The 20,882-nt window shown below is 39.3% G+C and overlaps 1 protein-coding gene across 8 annotated transcripts in view; it reads left to right on the top strand.

Annotated features, from left to right (window-relative positions):
- Nucleotides 1-20,882, top strand: part of wdr27 (WD repeat domain 27) — a 526,425-nt gene that overhangs the window by 22,943 nt on the left and 482,600 nt on the right. For all 8 annotated transcript variants that reach the window (XR_015758354.1, XM_087991151.1, XM_087991149.1 and 5 more), the window contains 8 exons: nt 2,885-2,936; nt 3,781-3,851; nt 5,478-5,601; nt 10,546-10,714; nt 12,599-12,702; nt 12,896-12,960; nt 14,749-14,873; nt 16,486-16,568. Coding sequence is in view for 7 of the 8 variants with exons in the window: in XM_087991151.1 (XP_087847277.1) it covers nt 2,885-2,936; nt 3,781-3,851; nt 5,478-5,601; nt 10,546-10,714; nt 12,599-12,702; nt 12,896-12,960; nt 14,749-14,873; nt 16,486-16,568 (793 nt within the window). In the remaining variant the exon portion in view is untranslated. The remainder of the gene's footprint in view (nt 1-2,884; nt 2,937-3,780; nt 3,852-5,477; nt 5,602-10,545; nt 10,715-12,598; nt 12,703-12,895; nt 12,961-14,748; nt 14,874-16,485; nt 16,569-20,882) is intronic.

The following is a 20,882-nucleotide window of genomic DNA, read 5'->3' as shown; positions in this document are numbered from 1 at the left end:
ATTTGGTCCCTTAAGCCGACGATAATTCCTGGGTCTCCTGTAGATTTATGCAGTTTTCCTCTCTCTCCCTCTCTCCTCTCTCTCTCTCCTTCTCTCTAGTCTTTGGGACTGTGAAGCTGCTTTCTCTTTCCTCTCTCTATTTTTCTGGATGGTCAGCAAGTTTCTGCCTTTTGCCATACTGATCTCCCTAGAAGTTTTCCAGATGATGAAAGAATGCGGTCTGCAGGTGCACTCTTTTTAGATGGTTGTCTGAAACTTCCAATAGTTCTTGCCAATCAGGGAGACTCACTTAAAAGTTTGAAACAGCGTCACTTATTTGGATGGCTGCTACTGTTTGTTTCTTTGTGTAGCAGGACCTAGTGCCTTTCTGTCTGGGCCCTGCTTTGTTTGCCATGATGTGGAGGAGCCAGTGTTGGACTGGGGTGGACAAAGGTAAAAATCACACAACACCACATTATAGTCCAACAGGCTTAGCTGGAGGCACTAGCTTTCGGAGTGCTGCTCCTTCATCAGGTGGTTGTGGAGGTTCGAGGTTTGTTAAATATATCATTTTACTTATATTACACTGTAATCTTTTGCTATAAGCTCTGTGTCTTATGGTCCTACTCCATAACTATCTGAAGAAAGTGTTGCATTCCGAAAGCTAGTGCTTCCAAATTAACCTGTTGGACTATAACCTGGTGTTTTGTGATTTTTAACTTTCTTCTTTGTTTAGTAAGATAAATTGTTGGGGATAACTATTGCCTTTTTCATTATGCTACTTTCATTGCTGTTTTTGTGATGTGTCTGGTATGTGGTTTTGTGACTTCAGAGTTTTACTTGGCCAATGTACCCAACATTTCTTGCTTGTTTGGCCAAATTAGTAGTCTGTGTGTTTTAACAGCCAGGAGGCTGCTACATTAAAAAGGAGGCATTTGCAGAGTTATGGAGCAGGAGCAAGGGAGGGCAATTAATCGGGTAACTCATTCAGAAACCTGTCACAGGCATGTTTCTGCTGTATGTGCTTATAATTCTGTAAAACCTATAGAATCATGAAACCTGAAGGAGCAGGCAAGAGTAAAAGTAAAAGGATTGACGGAAACCTGACTTCTAGCCTCCCCTGCCTGCAGACTGATTCAATGCCACAGCCATTCAAATTTGACTGGGCTGTAACCCAGCAAACTGCCTCATGACAGCCCTTTAGCACCTACAGTTTATTGCAGTTCTCTTCTAGTGAGAACGGAGGCTGAATTTGTCTTGAGTGTAGAGAAATTGCACGATTAAAGTACATCCTGCTGACGGTACAACCTCTTCCCCCGGATGCCAATTTATTACTATGTTTTCAAACCATTGTGTTAACTTGATAACTGCTACTATATTAGATTTCCACACCTCCCCGCTTAATTTTCACAATACACTCCTTTTTTTAGCCCTTCCAGAGATCATTCCTGTTGAAACCTTTACTTGGCTCCAATATTCTTTGTATATTAGGAAATTCAGGAGCACATAGTATACTTCCAATTATCATTGTCATGTGCAGATTCAGCATTATCTCATGGTTTTTTAATCTTAGAAGGAGAGTGTTAGCCACAACTTCTTAAGACCATAGATAGAGGAGCAGAAGTAGGCCATTTAGTATTCTGTTCTGCCATTCAATGAAATCATGGCTGATCCGATAATCATCAACACCACTTTCCTGCCATTTTTGGTTAATCCTTGATTCCCTTACTGATTATAAATCTGGCTACTTCAGTTTTGATCAGCCAATTTATGAAACCAATTCTGTGAACAGTTGTCAATGGCACACATAATCAATTTAGTGAGCAATGCTGAAGCACCAGTTCAAATCCTGGCTTTTTTCAAGGTTGCTTTGTTCATGTCATGGATCCTGATGCAGCCAGAGCAGCACCAACTCATGCAAGCTTGCCACAGTTGAAGAATGCATATCTAGGTGCCATAATATTGCCAGTTACTAGAAAAGTACCTTAAGTACACATTGGCTTGAAATGTCACCATGAGCTGCTTAAGTTCCCTAGCACTGTTTGCCTTTCATCCTGCTATTTGGAAAAGTTGTAAAAGCTAATTAGAATTAGTTTGGGGATTCACTCACCAGTTTATAGTTGGTGCAGATCCATATTGTAAAACCACTTATAATTAGGCATGCAGCCAGTTTCACTCAGCCTGGTAATGTATGGTAAAGGGCACTAATTTTACTGAAATTGAGTTTTAGGAAGACCAATTCTGTCAGTAGTGTTTAAAGGACTTTTAACTGCATTCAGAGCGAGAGAATCCTTTCTCTCATAAATTTGGCAGAGCTTAGATCTGTCATTCATTATTGTAGAATAGCAAGATTGCAAAACTGAACTGTAGACAGTTGCCAGACACCCCCCAACCACCTTGCTGACCAATCTAGCTTGGCATTGACCAAATTTATTGTGCTCTGACAGGTAAACATTGATTTGGTGCTTGATTGGTACCTGAAGTGTGCCTAAAGCAGGGAGTTGGTTAGCTCAATTGGCTGGATGGCTGTTTTGCAATGCAGAATGATGCCAACAGTGTGGGCTAACAGTGTCTAATGAGAGATCAGCTCTACGATCTGGTCGGAACATGCCAATTTTATCTGTGCTTAAGATGGACTACAAGCACAGGAGGACAAAATAGTTTGGTCCTTGGGCACCTCTCTTTTGATATACCATCTATTGCCTTGCAGGAATTACACCAGGTTTAGTGCATTACTGAATCATGAGTATTAGTGAAAAATTTAAAGCTTTTTGAAGTTGAACTTTAAGGCACATATCCTTTAGAAAATGCCTCCTTGGTACAGAAATTTATATTTGGCAACATATTGATGTGCAGCGTAACAAACATTATTTTGTCGCAATGACATTTCTGTTTTTTATGTAAGGTTTGGGATCTCACCAGGAATATGTTACTCTATCAGTCACCAGTTTTATCAGGTAAGTATTCATCAGTCTTATTAAATTTTTCATCAGCAAAGATAGAATCATGGAGTTGTATAGCACAGAAACAGACTCTTTGATCCAACTTGTCCATGCTGACCAGATATCCTAAATTAATCTAGTCCCGTTTGCCAGCATTTGTCTCATATCCCTCTAAACCGTTCCTATTCATGTACCTATCCAGATGCCTTTTAAATGTTATAATTGTACCAACATCCACTACTTCCTCTGATAGCTCATGCTTACGCACACCACCCTCTGTTCCTTACGTCCCTTTTAAATCTTTCCCCTGTTACCTTGAACCTTGGCCCTCTAGCTTTGGACTCTCCCATGCCAGGGGAAAGACCTTATCTATTCACCCTATCTATGCCTCTGATAATTTTATAAACTTCTATAAGGTCACCCCAGATGTGGGCGGCGGGCGGCACGGTGGCACAGTGGTTAGCATTGCTGCCCCACAGCGCCAGAGACCCGGGTTCAATTCCCGCCTCAGGCGACTGACTGTGTGGAGTTTGCACGTTCTCCCCGTGTCTGCGTGGGTTTCCTCCGGGTGCTCCGGTTTCCTTCCACAGTCCAAAAGATGTGCAGGTCAGGTGAATTGGCCATGCTAAATTGCCCGTAGTGTTAGGTAAGGGATAAATGTAGGGGTATGGGTGGGTTACGCTTCGGCGGGTCGGTGTGGACTTGTTGGGCCGAAGGGCCTGTTTCCACACTGTAATGTAATCTAAATGTAATCTAAAATCTAAAGATGTGTGGATCATTTAACGTGCAACTATTTCTAAACTGTATGTTTGATGATATACCTCCTGATATAAGCCTGAAGTATTTCATTTATATCTAGGCTCCCCTCTATTAAGCTTGTGCATGGACAACAGAGTTAATCAGTTTATTACTGGCTCTGCTAATGGACAGGTAGGAGGAATATTTTTCAGAATTTCGTTTGGAGAAGTGCTAATATAGTTTCTTGCCATGCCAGATGTTCTTTGTATAAGTCTAGACTGTATCAAATTTGTTTTCGATCTTCAGTGTAACCTGCAATTTACTTCTATTTATCTGCCTTTTTATGTCTAACCAATGTCTACTTGTGCTGTTATATTTCCATTCAGGCAATCGCACCTTATGTAACATATGTATTGTTCTTGTGACTTAATTCAGCTGAAGTTTCATTTTCATAAAATTGTAACATATCACAGTGGAACAGATAATATGAAAATTGACATCATGGAATTGTTTAATTTTTGCTAAGTAGTACTGCATGCCTTTCATTTATGCTCACCTCCATTCTTAAAAACAGCTAACAAAGTAGATGGTGAATATAAATAAGCAGAAGTTGATTTAAAATAAAACACATGGATTGAAAAGCAAGTATTTAAGCCAAACCAATCAGTCATATTTATTTTCTAGAAATAAATCAAAAAGACTTGCTACTCTGTCTTCATCAAAGCCCGTACGACCTTATTTTGAATTTGCCCATCACTTCCAACTACCAGCATGATTCCTTTCAACAGCATACAATGTTTTCACTTACAGTGAAAGAACCCAAGAATATGGGTAAAGATTGACATTTTTGTTTAACACATTATATTGTGAGGTCCTTGGCTGAAGTCATTCATGCATCAAATGATTAATCATTTAGTAATTTTGTAGGAAAGAACATGATTCGGCACAACGTTTAGTTGTGCACATCAGCTGGAAAGTGCCTGTGTTGGGGAATTGCTGTTTTCAATACTGGCTTATATTTATGCTAAAATTTCCTTCCAGTGATACAAAAGAAGAATAATATGCATGTATATGGTGCCTTTCGCAATGTCATGACATCCCTTAATGATTTACAACAACCCATAATACGTGCAATGTTGAAATGTCCCAAGATGCTTAACAGTGACATTATATAATAAAATGGGATTTTGAGTATGTTAGGTTTTATTAGCATAGATGTCAAAAGCTTGGTCAAGTGTGTAGGTTTTTAAGAATGCCCTTAAAGGAGAGAGAACTAACCGAGATTTAGGGAGGAAATTCCAGAGCTTAAGACTTCAGGGAGCTTAAGGCCCAACCACCAGTGGTGGAATAATAACAAATGGGAGTTGCTGTAGAGGCCAAGATTGGAAGAATGAAGAGATTTTAATGTTTGTGGACAAGAAGGAGATTACAGAGTAAGGGAGGGGGCTGAGACTATGCAGGAATTTGAAAACAAGGGGAAGAATTTTAAAATTGAGGCACTACTTCAGTGGAGCCAATAAAAGTCAGCAAACCCAGGTATGATGGATGTACAGAACAAAGGTTTAAAATAAACAAAATACCTTTAAAGTATTGTCATTGTTGTAATGCTGCTGGAGGAACTGAATTAACTATATAGAATGGGAAGAGAAAAATCAAGTGGTTTTGCCATTAAGCTTCTTAAAGCATGGCAATCTCAGTAGTTTTTCAAGTTAGCCTCTATTTGCAACTTAAGAAACAGATACATATTAGCATAAAAACTTTGGCTACATCTGTTCATAGTTTATATTTTCTTAATTAATTCTAATTTGCTTCTTGCAGCTAGATGTTTTCACTTTGTTACATGGGCAACAGTGTCGTCGTGTGCTGCACATTGACTTAGTGAAAGAACAGCAGAAGTATTACTGCAAGATCCAACGGAAAGTCAGATTATCAGAGAATGCAGGTATTTAACTAGATTTGATTATTCTAATCTCACTCAGTTCAGCCATGTTATTTTGTCTAATATCTTTATTTGGGGGAGGGATAGTTACCCAATTAGCTGGATGGATAGAATGTGGTTCCGAAACACATCAAAGATATGGGATTTGATTTCCCTTTTTAGACGAGGTAGACTTGGGACCTCCTTCCTCAACCTGCCCATGGTAAAATAGTGACCGAAGCTGTAGTTCCACAGTCCTTGAATAGTGGAAACCTGAACACAAGGGCTAACATTATAAATCATCTTGAGATCGGTGTTACTAAATTTGCAGCTGATACAGGACAATGAAGATAATGCCTCCATGATTCAGTGGAATGACCTGCAGAATAATTTAGATATAGTTGGAAATGGTTTGATAGATGACAGATTAAATTCAGAACTGAGGAAAGGTCACTTAACCCGAAATGCTAACTCTGATTTCTCTCCACAGAGGCTGACAGAACTGCTGAGCTTTTCCAGCAATTTCTGTTTTTGTTTCTGATTACAGCATCAGCAGTTCTTTTGGTTTTTATTTATAATTAAGTAAATGTTGTTATGACAAATGTTTTAAAAATCTTGCCACAGATGTGTTGCTGACTAGGCAAGCCCATCCAATATAGGGATTCTATAATTAGGAGGACAGATCGTATCCTTTGCGAGCTGGATCGGGAATCCAGCATGGTGTGTTGCCTGCCCGGTTCCAGGACGAAGGACATCTTCGACCAGCTTGAAAGGATACTGGAGCGGGAGGGAGAAGATTCAGTTGTTGTGGTCCATGTTGCACTAATAACATAGGCAAGGCTACGAAGGAGGACCTGTTTGGGGAGTATCAAGCACTTCGAAGGAAATTGAAGAACAGGTCCTCAAGGGTCATAATCTCGGGATTACTGCCCAAGCAATGTGCTAATTGACATGGGATAATAAAATTAGGGAAATAAACACATGGCTAAGAGATTAGTGTGGGAAAGAGGGATTCCATTTCACGGGACATTGGCATCAGTTTTGGAACTGGGGCAATCTGTACCGATGGGATGGTCTCCACCTGAACCGACCTGGAACCAGTGTTCTGGTGAAAAGGATAAATAGATGGTCACTAGGACTTTAAACTTGTGAGTCAGGGGGAAGGGAAAGGGAAAGCGACAGGGAGTATGGAGTCAGGTAGAAAGATAAGCAGCAGGTTAGCATGTGTGCAGGGTTTAAGTTCAAGGAAGACTGAAGCAGAAAGGAAGGATAACTTAGGACATATTACTAGAGATGATGGAAATCATGAGGATAAGAAAATTAGCATTAAGGCGTTTTACCTGAATGCTCGGAGTATTTGTAACTAGGTAGATTAATTAACGGTACAAATCATCGTGAATGATTATGATGTAGGCATCACAGAGACGTGATTGCAAGGGGTTCAGGACTGGCAGTGAAACATCCAAGGATTTACAACTTATCGAAAAGACAGGAAGGTGGACAGAGGGGGCGGGGTTGCCTTGTTAGTTAAGAATGAAATTAAATCTATGGCACTGAATGACATCGGGTCGGATGATGTGGAGTCAGTGTGGGTGGAGTTGAGGAACCACAAAGGCAAAAAAAAACAGAATGGGAGTTATGTACAGACCTCCCAGCAGTGGTCAAGACCAGGGGCACAAGAGTAACCAGAAAATACATTGGGCATGTCAGAAAGGCAAGGTCACGGTGATCATGGGGGACTTCAGTGTGCAGGTGGACTGGGTGAATAATGTTGCTAGTAGATCCAAAGAAAGGGAATTCACGGAATGCTTACAGGATCGCTTTTTGGAGCCGCTTGTGATGGAGCCCCCAAGGGAGCAGGCTATTCTGGCTTTAGTGCTCCGTAATATGCCAGACTTTATTAAAGATCTTAAAAGTAAGGGGACACTTCGGAGGCAGCGATCATAATATGGTAGAGTTCAATCTGCAGTGTGGAAGAAAGAAGGCAAAATTGAATGTAAAGGTGTTACAGTTAAATAAAGGTAATTACATGGGCATGAGAGAGGAACTGACGAAAATCAACTGGAAGCAGAGCCTAACGGTAAGACAGTAGAGAAACAATGGCAGGAGTTTCTGGGTGTAATTGAGGACACAGTACAGAGGTTCATCCCAAAGAAAAGAAAGGTTATCAGGGGGTGGAGGGAATTAGATAGCCATGGCTGACAAACGATGTCAGGAAATGTATCAAAGAAAAAGAGAGAGCCTATGAAGTGGCCAAGAGCACTGGGAAATCAGAAAATTGGGAAGTCTACAAAAACAAACAGAGGATAACAAAGTAATTAGGAAAGGAGAGAATCAAATATGAAAGTAGGCTAGCTAGTAATATTAGAAATTATAGTAAAAGTTTCTTTCAATACATAAGAAATAAACGAGAGGCAAAAATAAAGATTGGGCCCCTCCAAATTGATGCAGGAAGGCTAGTGCTGGGAGATAAGGAAATAGCTGAAGAACGTAATAAGTACTTTGAGTAATATCCCAACAATTAAGGGGAGTCAGGGGGCAGAGTTGAGTATGGTAGCCATTACAAAAGAGAAAGTGCGAGAAAAGCTTAAAGATCTAAAAATTGATTAATCTCCTGGCCCCAATGGTGTACATCCTGGAGTTTTGAGGGAGGTGGCTGAAGAAATAGCGGAGGCATTGGTTGTGATCTTTCAAAAATCATTGGAGGCAGGGAAAGTCCCAGATGATTGGAAAATCGCTGTTGTAACCCCCTTGTTCGAGAAAGTGTCAACACAAAAAATGAAAAGTTAACAGGCCGATTAGCCGAACCTTGTTGTAGGTAAAATTCTAGAATGCATCGTTAAGGATGAGATTTCTAAATTCTTGGAAGTGTAGGGTTAAACATAGAACATAGAAAAATACAGCGCAGTAGGCCCTTTGGCCCTTGATGTTGCGCCGATCCAAGCCCACCTAACCTACACTAGCCCACTATCCTCCATATGCCTATCCAATGCCCGTTTAAATGCCCATAAAGAGGGAGAGTCCACCACTGCTACTGGCAGGCATTCCATGAACTCACGACTCGTTGAGTAAAGAATCTACCCCTAACATCTGTCCTATATCTACCACCCCTTAATTTAAAGCTATGCCCCCTCGTAATAGCTGACTCCATATGTGGAAAAAGGTTCTCATGGTCAACCCTATCTAAACCCCTAATCATCTTGGATTAGAACAAGTCAGCATGAATTTAGTAAGGGGAGGTCATGCCTGACAAACCTGTTAGAATTCTTTGAAGAGGTATCAAGTAGGTTAGACCAGGGAAACCCAGTGGATGGTGTTCGAGGTGAACTACTGGCATGGATTGAGGATTAGCTGTCTGACAGAAGGCAGAGAGTTGGGATAAAAGGTTATTTTTCGGAATAGCTTCTAGTGACAATTGGTGCCCTGCAGGGTTCTGTGTTGGGGCCGCAGCTATTCACTTTGTATATTAATGATCTGGATGAAGGGACTGGGGGCATTCGGGCCTTCTGGCGAAGTTCGCCGATGATATGAAGTTAGGTGGACAAGAAGGTAGTTCTGAGGAGGTGAGGAGGCTGCAGAAAGATTTAGACAGTTTAGGAGAGTGGTCCAGGAAATGGCTGATGAAATTCAACGTGAGCAAACACATGGTCTTGCACTTTGGAATAAAGAATATAGGCCTGGACTATTTTCTAAACGGTGAGAAAATTCATAAAGCCAAAGTACAAAGGGATCTGGGAGTGCTAGTCCAGAATTCTCTGAAGGTTGAATTGCAGGTTGAGTCCGTGGTTAAGAAAGCAAATGTAATGTTTTAATTATCTCAAGAAGGTTGTAATGTAAAAGTAGTGATGTACTACTGAGACTTTATAAAGCTCTAGTTAGGCCCCATTTAGAATACAGTGTCCAGTGTTGGTTCCCCCCCCGGCCACCTCAGCGAGGACATTCTGGCACTGGAGCGTATCCAGCGGAGATTCACATGGATGATCCCTGGAATGGTAGGCCTAACATACGATGATCGGCTAAGGATCCTGGGATTGTATTCATTAGAGTTTAGAAGGTTAAGGGGAGATCTAATAGAAACTTACAAGATAATGCATGGCTTAGAAAGGGTGGATGCTGGGAAGTTGTTTCCATTAGGCGGGGAGACTAGGACCTCTGGGCCTTAGAATTAGAGAGGGTCAATTTAGAATGGAAATGAGGAGACATTTCTTCAGCCAGAGAATGGTGGGCCTTTGGAATTCATTGCCACGGAACGCACTGGAGGCTGGGCCGTTGAATGTCTTCAAGGCAGAGATGGATAAATTCTTGATCTCACAAGGAATTAAGGGCTACAGGGAGAGTGCGGCTAAGTGGAGTTGAAGTGCCCATCAGCCATGGTTGAATGGCGGAGTGGACTTGATGGTCTGAATGGCTTTACTTCCACTCCTATGTCTTATGGTCTTATAATTGCCCTTGAAGTGACTGGTTTGCTCGGGCATTTCAGATGCTGTTAGTAGTGAACCATTGTTGCAGGTTTGAAATCACAGACTAGGCAAGCAGATCTCCTTACCATTTGTGAACCAGATCAGTTTTTATGACACTCAATAATTGTTTCACAAGACTAGCTTTCATTTTCAGATTTTTACTAACTGAATTTAAATTCTACTAACTGGAGCATTAACCTCAGAATCTATTCCAATGACATTACGATTATACCACAGTGTCCCTTCTGGTTAAGATATATTCAGAGAATGAACATGTACATTTTACTGGGCAGAGATTCTCTCTTTGAGATACATTAACGTATGCATGACCAAAGCTGGAAATATAGTAGGCTCCACTGCTAAATAATTAGCTAAAAAAAAGGTTTTTCACATTTCTATGTTGTGTTATACTGCACAACCATTATTGTAGCATTAGAATTAATAGTTTTCATTTCTAATTTCCATATTCACATTTTATCCCTTTTGTTAATTTTATTTAAATTTATAGATGTTGAGAGTATTAACAGCCTCAGGAATTGCAAGAATCTTCACTATTCTTCATCCTACCTTAATGGTAATAATTTGGAAAATGGACCACGTGCATGCATTGAACTTCCAATCCTCAGAATGTCTCATTGTGAATATTTATTAAATAGTTTACTGAAAAAGGATTCAAGGTATGTATTTTCACTCATTTGCTAATAGATGCTGGTTTAAAAAAGAAAGTATTGAGTTTGTGTAAAAACTTAATTGACCCCAATATTACCCTGCCCCCACCATAATACTGTTAGCATCGGCAGGTGAGCTGGTAGCCCAAATTTTAAGAAGTATGGAAAAGGAGAGTGGGTGCAGTCTTCAGAGGGTGCCCTGTGTGCATTGCGACAGCCCCTGGAAATTTGTATCTCTTCATCCTTTCTCCTTGCATGGACTTTAAAACCCATCTTTCTAGTCCGTTGTGCCCCTCCATAAGGTGGCCAAACCCTTTGTCCTAATGCTGTTCTGTCTTGCCCAGGTTCTGGGTTCCATTCGGCTTTCTTCTTGGGACTGTTGCAGTCCTGGCAGTGTTCACTACCAAGCTTTGGTGTTCTTGGAACTCATAGCGTTTTGGCAGCAGATCCAGAGAGTGGGACATTGCTGCACCAAGGGATAGCAGTCTAACCTTGCACTCCCAAGTCTGTCAGATAACCACATTCACCTCCCTGTGCATTGTTTGATACAAAATATTCAGATCTAATTGTACCAGCATCTGCAATTCCATTTATCCACAATTGCCAAGCAACCGATGGATGTTCTGTATGACATTAGTCTCTGTATATTCTGACTGGCTATGATAGAGTACCTAGTCCAGATTACTAAGAGTGACAAAGGATGATATTTGTGAGACATTGTTTATTTGGTTTGGGGCAGCAGGGTGGCTCACTGCTATTTCACAGCACCAGGGACTTGGGTTTGATTCCATCCTCGGGCAACTGTCTGTTGTACGTTCTCCCTGTGTCGGCATGGGTGTCCTCCAGGTGCTCCGGTACCAACCAAAATTCCAAAGATGTGCTAAATTGCCCATAGTGTCCAGGAATGTGTGGTTGATTAGCTGTAGAAAATACGGTGTTGCAAGGATAGGGTAGGGGTTGGGATGTTCTTTGGACAGTCAGTATGGACATGATGAGCCGAATGGTCTGCTTCCATACTGTAGAGATTCTATGATTCTAATTCCTCATAATGATAGATGATTTAAACAAATTAGTGGTTTGCAAACATGTCAACCCTTGCCTATTTTTCAGTAACATTGACAAAGTAGCTACAAACCGCTACATTTCCAACATTCCTGCTTCAGTGCAGTATAAAATAAAATGTTTGAACATTGGGAATAAATTGGAAAATTATTAGAAGAGAGATGAGTTGAGGCATTGACCTCCAAAACACTTAACTGAAACAGAAATAACAATGAAAAGCTTTGCAGGAAGGAAGAAAAACCATCTAATTCAAGCCAAGGCCTTGATCCATCTGACTGACTGCTGAATTGGGGATTGTTCCAGTCAGCAACAACATGACTTCATTGCCAAAAAACAAAAAATTAACTGTGAGGAAAGTCACCTCATTCCGCCCTTTTGTTCTGGACTTTAATCCACAGACTTTATGCCTTTTGAGGGGGATAATTTAAGTTTGCGTGAATGATTGATAATCTGTTTCTCTCATATTAGAGAACAAGTTTATTATAATAAATACAGTTTTGTACTTGGCTTTATCAGAATTTGTGGTCACAGTCAGACATTATCCATCCTAATTATTAAATTGGTCATATTTCAAGTTATGATGATTCATGGAATAATGAAGCTTGATTTCCAGTGCACTATTCCCACCAGGGTCACGACAATGTCAATCATGTGTACCCACCATTTTAGCAAAGTCCTCATAAATGGGACTAATTAGATTGGTCTTTCAAAAGACCTGCGCAGGCAAGCATCACTTCTTTCTGTTCTGTAGCATGACTCAATTCTTTGATTTTGTTGATTTCTTTTGGTCATTTAAACTTTTTACTTGTAATTGTTTGCTTTCTGTTACAGTTTTACACCCGAAAGCTCTAGCAGCCTATGGGTAGGGACTATAAATGGTTTATTCAATATTAATTTGGCCACTGGAGAAATTGATGCTGCTCTCCATTTTGAAGGTAACTTTTATATACTTTGTGTATTTTTTCATCATCTATTCAGTTCTCAGTTATTATGATTCTATTTTAATTACTTAAGTGCTGAACTATTTCCAGGTTTACCAAAATAATTTGTTGTCTTTCACAACTTTTTTTTTGATTCAAGATGCTTAAAAATCTCAGCTCATTAATAACATAAAGTGTTTTATTTCAGATCATCTAGGTTTAAGCATTCAGACAGCTGGCTCATATGCAATAGGAAGCAGAAACACTAACAAGGCAAGAGAAAATACTTAGAAATCTCTCTAATAATGAATAATATATATTATTTTAATATTGTATATGCCATATTTACCATATAAATTATGTATCAGTGTCGTAATGCTGTCTGCTGGGGACTCAAACTTCACCATAATCCTCCTCTTGCATGCCAACTCACAGCCTCCAATCAATCCCCCATGGCCTGTTATATTCTCCATGCCGACTCATGCACCCCTCACAGCTAGTCCCTAAGGCTCCTCCTATTGCCCATACTAACCCGTGTCCCCAGCCTTTTCATGTCATTCTTCATGCCGCCCTTGGCAATTCATGCATTGTGTTCCCATTCATTCAGTATGCACTATATACAAAAGCAATGAACCATTTAACAACAATGACAAGTTTGGAATTGCTGATAAAGAACATCCATTCATAAATCTTCTTTAAAATAGTGCAGCATTTAAAGGGTCAATCATATCAACCATCAATTACAGAGGCTTCAAACACTTTGTTTCTTAATTTTGTCCAAATAAATATTCAGATTTTGACATAGCTGATCACACCAGAACAAGGTATTATAACTACTTAAAGATACAAATGAAGCAAAGCCAGCAATTAATTTCAGTTCACAGAACCTTTTGCTAAGTGCTTTTATTAGCTTGACTGTGAATTCACACCAATTTAGTCAGCGCTTTTTTTAAGGCTCTGGAGTTGTTTTGACTTCATAAATATTTGAGCCAGTGTACTATCCTTAAAAAAAGACAAAAATACATATATTTTTGGGCAGTATTTGTACAAGTGTGTCAGTCAAAATCATATATACACAAGCCTAAAAGATACACTGAAAATAAACTTTAATCAAGCATACCAGGAATGGTTCTTCATCTTTGGATTATCCCAGAGACCAGATTTTGTGTGTTCTTGTATATTATAGAGAATGGTGATTTCTTGCATCAGTTGGAGGAATTCGCTTCAGTAAAATTCCTGTTTGCTGGATCATTGTATCCTCCTGAAGAAAGATTTTGGAACATGGGAAGAAAAGCTAGTTTAAGACTTAATATACCTCACACCAAGTTTATTATGTAGCAATGCTGTTTTAAAACTGGTTTGACAATGTGACAGATGTATGTGTACAAATATGAAAATAAAAATTATTAACATTTGACTATCATTGATTTAGTTATCACAGATAGACATTTCATCATGAATGAGTATTTTAGCCTGACTTTTTTTACGCATGTTGAATTACTGACTGTTTTGAAAGTAATGAGAGAGAGGTTTTCCAATGTAGTTATGTCAGGACAATTAGTTATTTCAGATGTCACATTTCCTACATTTCACACTATAACACCATTGGGATGCCTGTTAATTCCAGACATCTAGCCTTGCTGTGACATACTTTTCTGACGACAAAGCCTGTGCAAAAATTGCCTGTGTTGCCACAACAGGAACATGTTGCCTTTTCATCTCTGAATTGCGATGAAGCAAATCTCTGGCTAGACTCCCAGTTCTGGAAGTCTAGAAAGTGTGCAGGAAAGCATAGTAGAGATTCTGAGGCTGGAGCAGTTAGAAGTATCTCTTTGAGATGGATGGAAAGTCCCAAATCAGAAAAATCTAGGCTGGCGTTCTTGCACGCATATTAGATTTTCACTTATGCCTAGTCATTGCACAATCTGTAAAAGTATTTTTTCTGATGATCGAAATACTCAACATTTTTATGTGATAAAATGTACTTCAAGAAGGAAACATTTTACTGCAATTTTTGAACATGTACCTCTTATTGGAATTCAATTGGTTTTACTCCAACAGGTTTTCTGTCTCCTCGCTTCCATGTTTGGAAAACATATTGCTTTACTGGAAGTTCATATGCTTGAACTTGCAAAAATGTGTCTGCAATATAGCAACGAGGAGGAACCACTTAGTATCATTGCCAGGTAAAACAGCTCTTCACTATATATTATGAAAAAGATTTTGAAAACTTAAACACATTCACTATGTATGCTATAACTTAATACGCTTTTCATATTTTAGGTGAAGTGCACTATGGTAATTTGTGTAGATTACTAAACAACAAACAAGCCATTGCGCAACAAGACAAAAACTTAAATGTAGCAGTATCTGAAAACTAAAAGTTTAGCATTTTTGTATACCATTTTTATCTGTGATGAAAACACCTAAATGAGGAAGAGAGAACTATCTCGTTTTCTGCTATAAGGCTGTTAGGAATTTGAGACCAGGATGTGCTCTGGAAGGATGGTCTGCTTCCACACCATTGCTTGTTTGCAGCGATCCTGTGGGTGGCCTGAACATTTTTAGTCAGGCAGCTAAGAAATGACCCGCCTCCTCAAGAATATTAAATTCTTAAAAAAACTGAAATTGAAATTTACTTCAAGTTAAAATTGAACAGGAAAGAATGGGAAAGTGTAAAAAGATTAAAGGAAGGAAACGCGTTTAAAGTTTTAAGTAACTGTGTTATTCCTATCTCTTCAGTTGTATTACTTCCATTTGCTTATCTGTCATGTATTGCATAACCAGTGTAACAAAATTCATACTTGTTATTATCATTTGGAACTGTAGATTCTGAGGTAAATGACATAGTTCTGTGAAGGAGACTTTTTTTGTCTTGGGAGTTCAAACACCATTTCCAAGAAAGCATGTGACTTAAGTTAAAAGACTAGTTAGATACTTGGGAAGTTAATTGATGAAGTGTTTATAAAGTTAAGCTTCTATTCGTGCAGAAAGACAGGTCAAGGGCCATAAGCAGCTTTCACCTGTGAAAAAAAGTTTCATCTTAGTAGAATGACAGTTTAGTTTGTCGTCGTCTTCAGAGCTAGGAAGAAGTCTCCATGCAATCAGAGTTGGAAAGAGGTCAAAGGAGTCTTTAGTAGTTCAAGTAGACAGGGCTTTTCTTAATGCTCAATTAGGAAAGGTCAGTGAGTTTGTCTTTGTATCTCAGGGAAAGAGTAACAATGAAAAACACATCTGCTGATGATACAGAAATTTGAAATGAAGCACTTACAATCTCATCAGTTCAGTAAGAAGTTAATAAGTTAAGACAGGAATAATACCTCATTGGGGTTGAGTATCTGTAAAAGATATTGCTAGGAATAAGGGTTGAATCTTCTTGCAGCTATTGGTAAGATCTTTACAAATTATCTTAAATATTGTATATATTTGGTTTTCTTGGTGCAATAAATTTATGTTTTTTTCTTGAAAGTACATTGACAGCCTTGTGTGAATATGTTCAGTCACTGAACATCACAGTAACCAAATTGTAAAAGTAAATCTTAGATCCATCAAGCCAGGTTACACTTTGGGACCTGACTACTCCAATATTATCATCAGCTGAAATCATAACACCAGTTGATCTTGAATTAACTTTATTTCTTGTCCCTGTTTTCCTTTCAGTTTATTTAGCCTGGCTATACTTTTCACTATGTATTACATACTTTAAAACGAATAATAAATTATTTTATCCTTTGATAATATGTGCTCCATCAGTCACTTTTTTGGCAGCTGGTACTGATCAGCAAATCTTTTGTTTAGATCATCTTTGCTGCCCACTTCCCCTTTAAACTATGATCTGAAACAGAAGAAGAGAAGTAAGCCAGCTGAACACTCACAAACAGGTATGTGCTCTTTCCCTGTTTCTTTCATATAAGGGTAAAAGGTCAATGACTTTGCAACCAGATTTATGGATATATTTATGAATATACAGTACTTAACTGGCATTTATTTAATCCTTGCATTGGAGAAATAAAAGTCTGAACCTAATGTAGCCATTTATTATTAGCAGACCTTAGATTGTACATCACTTGTTTGTGCAGTCTTGCTTTGTGTTTGTATCCTGTTTTGTGCTATATTATTGATTGGACGTGCCCCAGTGAAATTACTGAGTGGTCAATTTAACATGTTTATGAAGATGGTAATTCATTCCCATGTGTTGTACTGATATTCTAGTAGTTAGATCAATGTTCAAACTGAATATCTCTTGGTGGATGGAACAGACTCCTGACATTGTAATGGTTTGTTTGTTGTTCTTACTGGGATAGATTTTAATTCTATTAAGTTCCTTCTCCCATATGTTCTTAATATTGCAATTAACTTCTTCTGGTGAAATGAAAATGATTTACTCCTGAAGCCAGAAATTTTGCAAAAAATGAATTCAGTCCAAAAATAAATGGAGGTTAAGCAATTTAGCAATTTATTTTACTGTTTTGATTTTTAGGTATGCATACTTTTCCATTTTCATCTCATTGACTAATGTTTTGGCAAGTTTTGGAGATACTTTCAATTGTACTCTGATTGTATGAAAAAATGTGTAAGGCTACAGAATATATCATGGAACATATGGCAGATTGTTGTGGTAATAGATTGCAGTCACAGATTGTGAAGAGTAACGACTGAAGCCATGTGTTGAAAGGACCTTTGCAAGTTTGTTGGAAAAGCATTATGCTAAACATCAAAGACTACAAGAAGCAAATGCAATATAAAAGTTTTTAATGGGAATTGAAATAGCTTTATAGTAGCTGGGTGTCTGGAACAGTGCCAAGTTTGTGTAACTGAGGCCCTCTGTAGCAGAACTTGAATGTTCACTGTCAAAATCTGCACATTTTTTCATTCATCATATTTTAGACATTGATATTTTTGCTATTGTCTGCTCTGATAGTTTGGCTTGTATTAGGAAGTCTTGGCTTTGGCATGTGTTAGTAAGATAAGCCGCTTCATAGGAGGAGAAAACATGGTTGAAGCATTGCTGGTTTCAACCAGCACCAGATTTGAAATGATTTGATGCTGGTTTTCAGTATAGATACACAGTACTGGCTTTTATTTCCATTTTAATTTTACTGATGAATTTAATTTTTTGGTCTTATTTATCCTTTTGTCATATAACCATAATATCTGAAAATAGAGAGTGTGCAGAGAATGGGGATAAAGCAGGGGTTTAGCACAAAATGAATTGGTCATTCAGAGAGTAGGTGTGGATGAGATTGGCTAACTGGCCTCCTTCTATGCTGAAGCAATCTGTGCTTCTGAAAGAGACGGAAAAATTCCAGCCGAAATGAGTCATAAATGCATAAACAAAAAAGATGATGAAGGCAGAGCGGTGGACGTTGTCCATGTAGACTTCGGCAAGGCATTTGACAAGGTTCCGTATGGTAAAATGGTTAGATCCAGGAAGAGCTAGCAAAATTGGCTTGCAGGTAGGAGACATAGGGTGGTGGTGCTTTTCAGACTTGAGGGCTTTGACCATTGGTGTGCTTCAAGGATTGGTGCTGGGTTCACTGGTTTTTGTCATTTATATAAATGATTTGGGTGTGAACATAGGAGGTATGGTTAGTAAGTTTGCTGATGACACTAAAATTGGTGGTGTAGTGGGCAGTGAAGAAGATTATCTCAGTACAACGGGAACCTTGCTCAGATGGACTGATAGGCTGAGAAGTGGCAGATGGAGTTTAATTCAGATAAAGATGAGATGTTTCATTTTGGAAAGGCAGATCAGGGTAAGACTTTTCTAGGTAATGTTGCCAAAGAAAGAGACCTTGGGATGCAGGAAGGTGGAGTCACAGGTAGACAGGGTGGTGAAGAAAGCATTTGGTTGTTACGTCATTGGGAAAACCCTCTTGCTTAATTTAAACCAGCAACACCGAAAAGATTTATCCCGTGCAGTAATCTGTGAAAGTTCAAGAGGTCAAGAACTACTTGGCGTAAAAATTAACAACTTTATTTCTTAAAGTATAACAGAGAATAATTAATTAACAACTATTTACTACACCTTCCTCTAACCTGTCTTTTACTTTCCCTTTTACAATACTGGTCCAATAAACCCCACAATTAAGATTTACTGTAAAATTCAAATTTCAAAACCAGCCAGCAGTCGAATCTTCTCTTTATATCTTCCTCTGTTGATTTGCTGTCCAGGTCGGTGTTGATGTTTTTCTTTGTGTAAATTTCTTCTCTAGTCAGGTGTTTCTCAGAGAGTTCTGACTCGTAGCCTACATCTGTTGGTCTTTTGGCAGTTCTGTCCCAATGTCCAATTTTTCCCGGTCTTATACTCCAAAACATCAGATTGTGTCATTGGCTTTTAATATTGTCAATATACTAAATTCAAACTGGATTGGAGTTAGGTTTTTTTGGGATGTAATTTAAATTGATTGGCCTAAAACAAATTTGTTTTTGTCTCCAGGCAACCAGCTACCCTAGCTGCTGGACCACATGTTACGTTGTTATCTTGGTCAGAACACTAGGTGCTGTTACGTAGTTCTGCTATCTTTTAACTCTCTTAAAGGTATAGTCCACCCACAGCTTCATAACATGGTACACTTGCCTTTATTGGTCAGTACATTGAATGTAGGAGTTGAGGTGTCATGTCGCAGCTGTACAAGACTTTGGTTAGGCCACTTTTGGAATACTGTGTTCAATTATAATCTCCATGATGAGCCGCAGAAATTGGGGGAGATACTAAATGAGTATTTTGCATCAGTAAGTACTGTGGAAAGGGATATGGAAGATATAGACTGTAGGGAAATAGATGGTGACATCTTGTAAAATATTCATATTACAGAGGAGGAAGTGCTGGATATCTTGAAATGGGTAAAGGTGGATAAATCCCCAAGACCTGATCAGGTGTACCCAAGAACTCTGTGGGAAGCTAGAGAAGTGATTCTTGGGCCTCTTGCTGAGATATTTGTATCATCGATAGTCACAGGTGAGGTGCCGGAAGACTGGAGGTTGGCTAATGTGGTGTCACTGTTTAAGAAGGTTGGTAAGGACAAGCCATGGAACTATAGACTAGTGAGCCGGACGTCGGTGGTGGGCAAGTTGCTGGAGGGCATCCTGAGGGACAGGATGTACATTTATTTGGAAAGACAATGACTAATTAGGGATAGTCAACATTGCTTTGTGTGTGGGAAATCATGTCTCACAAACTTGATTGAGTTTTTTAAAGAAGTAACAAAGAGGATTGATGAGGGCAGAGCGATATATGTGATCTATGTGGACTTCAGTAAGGCGTTCGACAAGATTCCCCATGAAAAGCTGATTAGCAAGGTTACATCTCATGGAATGCAGGGAGAACTAGCCATTTGGATACAGAACTGACTCAAAGGTAGACAACAGAGGGTGGTGGTGGAGGATTAATTTTCAGACTGGAGGCCTGTGACCAGTGGAGTGCCACAAGGATCGGTGCTGGGTCCTCTACGTTTTGTCATTTACATAAATGATTTGGATGCGGGCGTAAGAGGTACAGTTAGTAAGTTTGCAGCTGACACCAAAATTGGAGGTGTAGTGGACAGCGAAGAGGGTTACCTCAGATTACAACAGGATCTTGACCAGGTGGGCAAATGGGCTGAGAAGTGGCAGATGGACTTTAATTCAGATAAATGTGAGGTGCGGCATTTTGGGAAAGCAAATCTTAGCAGGACTTTATACACTTAATAGTCAGGTCCTAGGGAGTGTTGCTGAACAAAGTGCAGGTTCATAGCTCCTTGAAAGTGGAGTCGCAGGTAGATAGGATAGTGAAGAAGGGGTTTGGTATGCTTTCCTTTATTGGTCAGAGTATTGAGTACAGGAGTTGGGAGGTCATGTTGCAGCTGTACAGGACATTGGTTAGGTCAGTGTTGGAATATTGCATGCTGTTCTGGTCTCCTCCCTATCGGGAAGATGTTGTGGAACTTGAAAGGGTTCAGAAAAGATTCACAAGGATGTTGCCAGGATTAGAGGATTGAGCTGTAGGGAGAGGCTGAAGAAGCTGGGCTGTTTTCCCTGGAGCGTTGGAGGCTGAGGGGTGACCTTATAGAGGTTTACAAAATTATGAGGGGCATGGTTTGGGTAAAGAGGCAAAGTCTTTTCCCTGGGGTGAGGGAGTCAGAACTAGAGGGCATAGGTTTAGGGTGAGAGGGGAAAGATATAAAGGAGACCTATGGGGCAACTTTTTCACGCAG

The sequence above is a fragment of the Chiloscyllium plagiosum genome, unplaced genomic scaffold, assembly GCF_037043375.1.
Source record: "Chiloscyllium plagiosum isolate Xiang-an unplaced genomic scaffold, Cpla_swu_hap1 HiC_scaffold_10, whole genome shotgun sequence".
Taxonomy (NCBI): Eukaryota; Metazoa; Chordata; class Chondrichthyes; order Orectolobiformes; family Hemiscylliidae; genus Chiloscyllium; species Chiloscyllium plagiosum.
The sequence above is the reverse complement of the archived record's forward strand: the minus strand, read 5'-3'. Positions and strand labels throughout refer to the sequence as shown.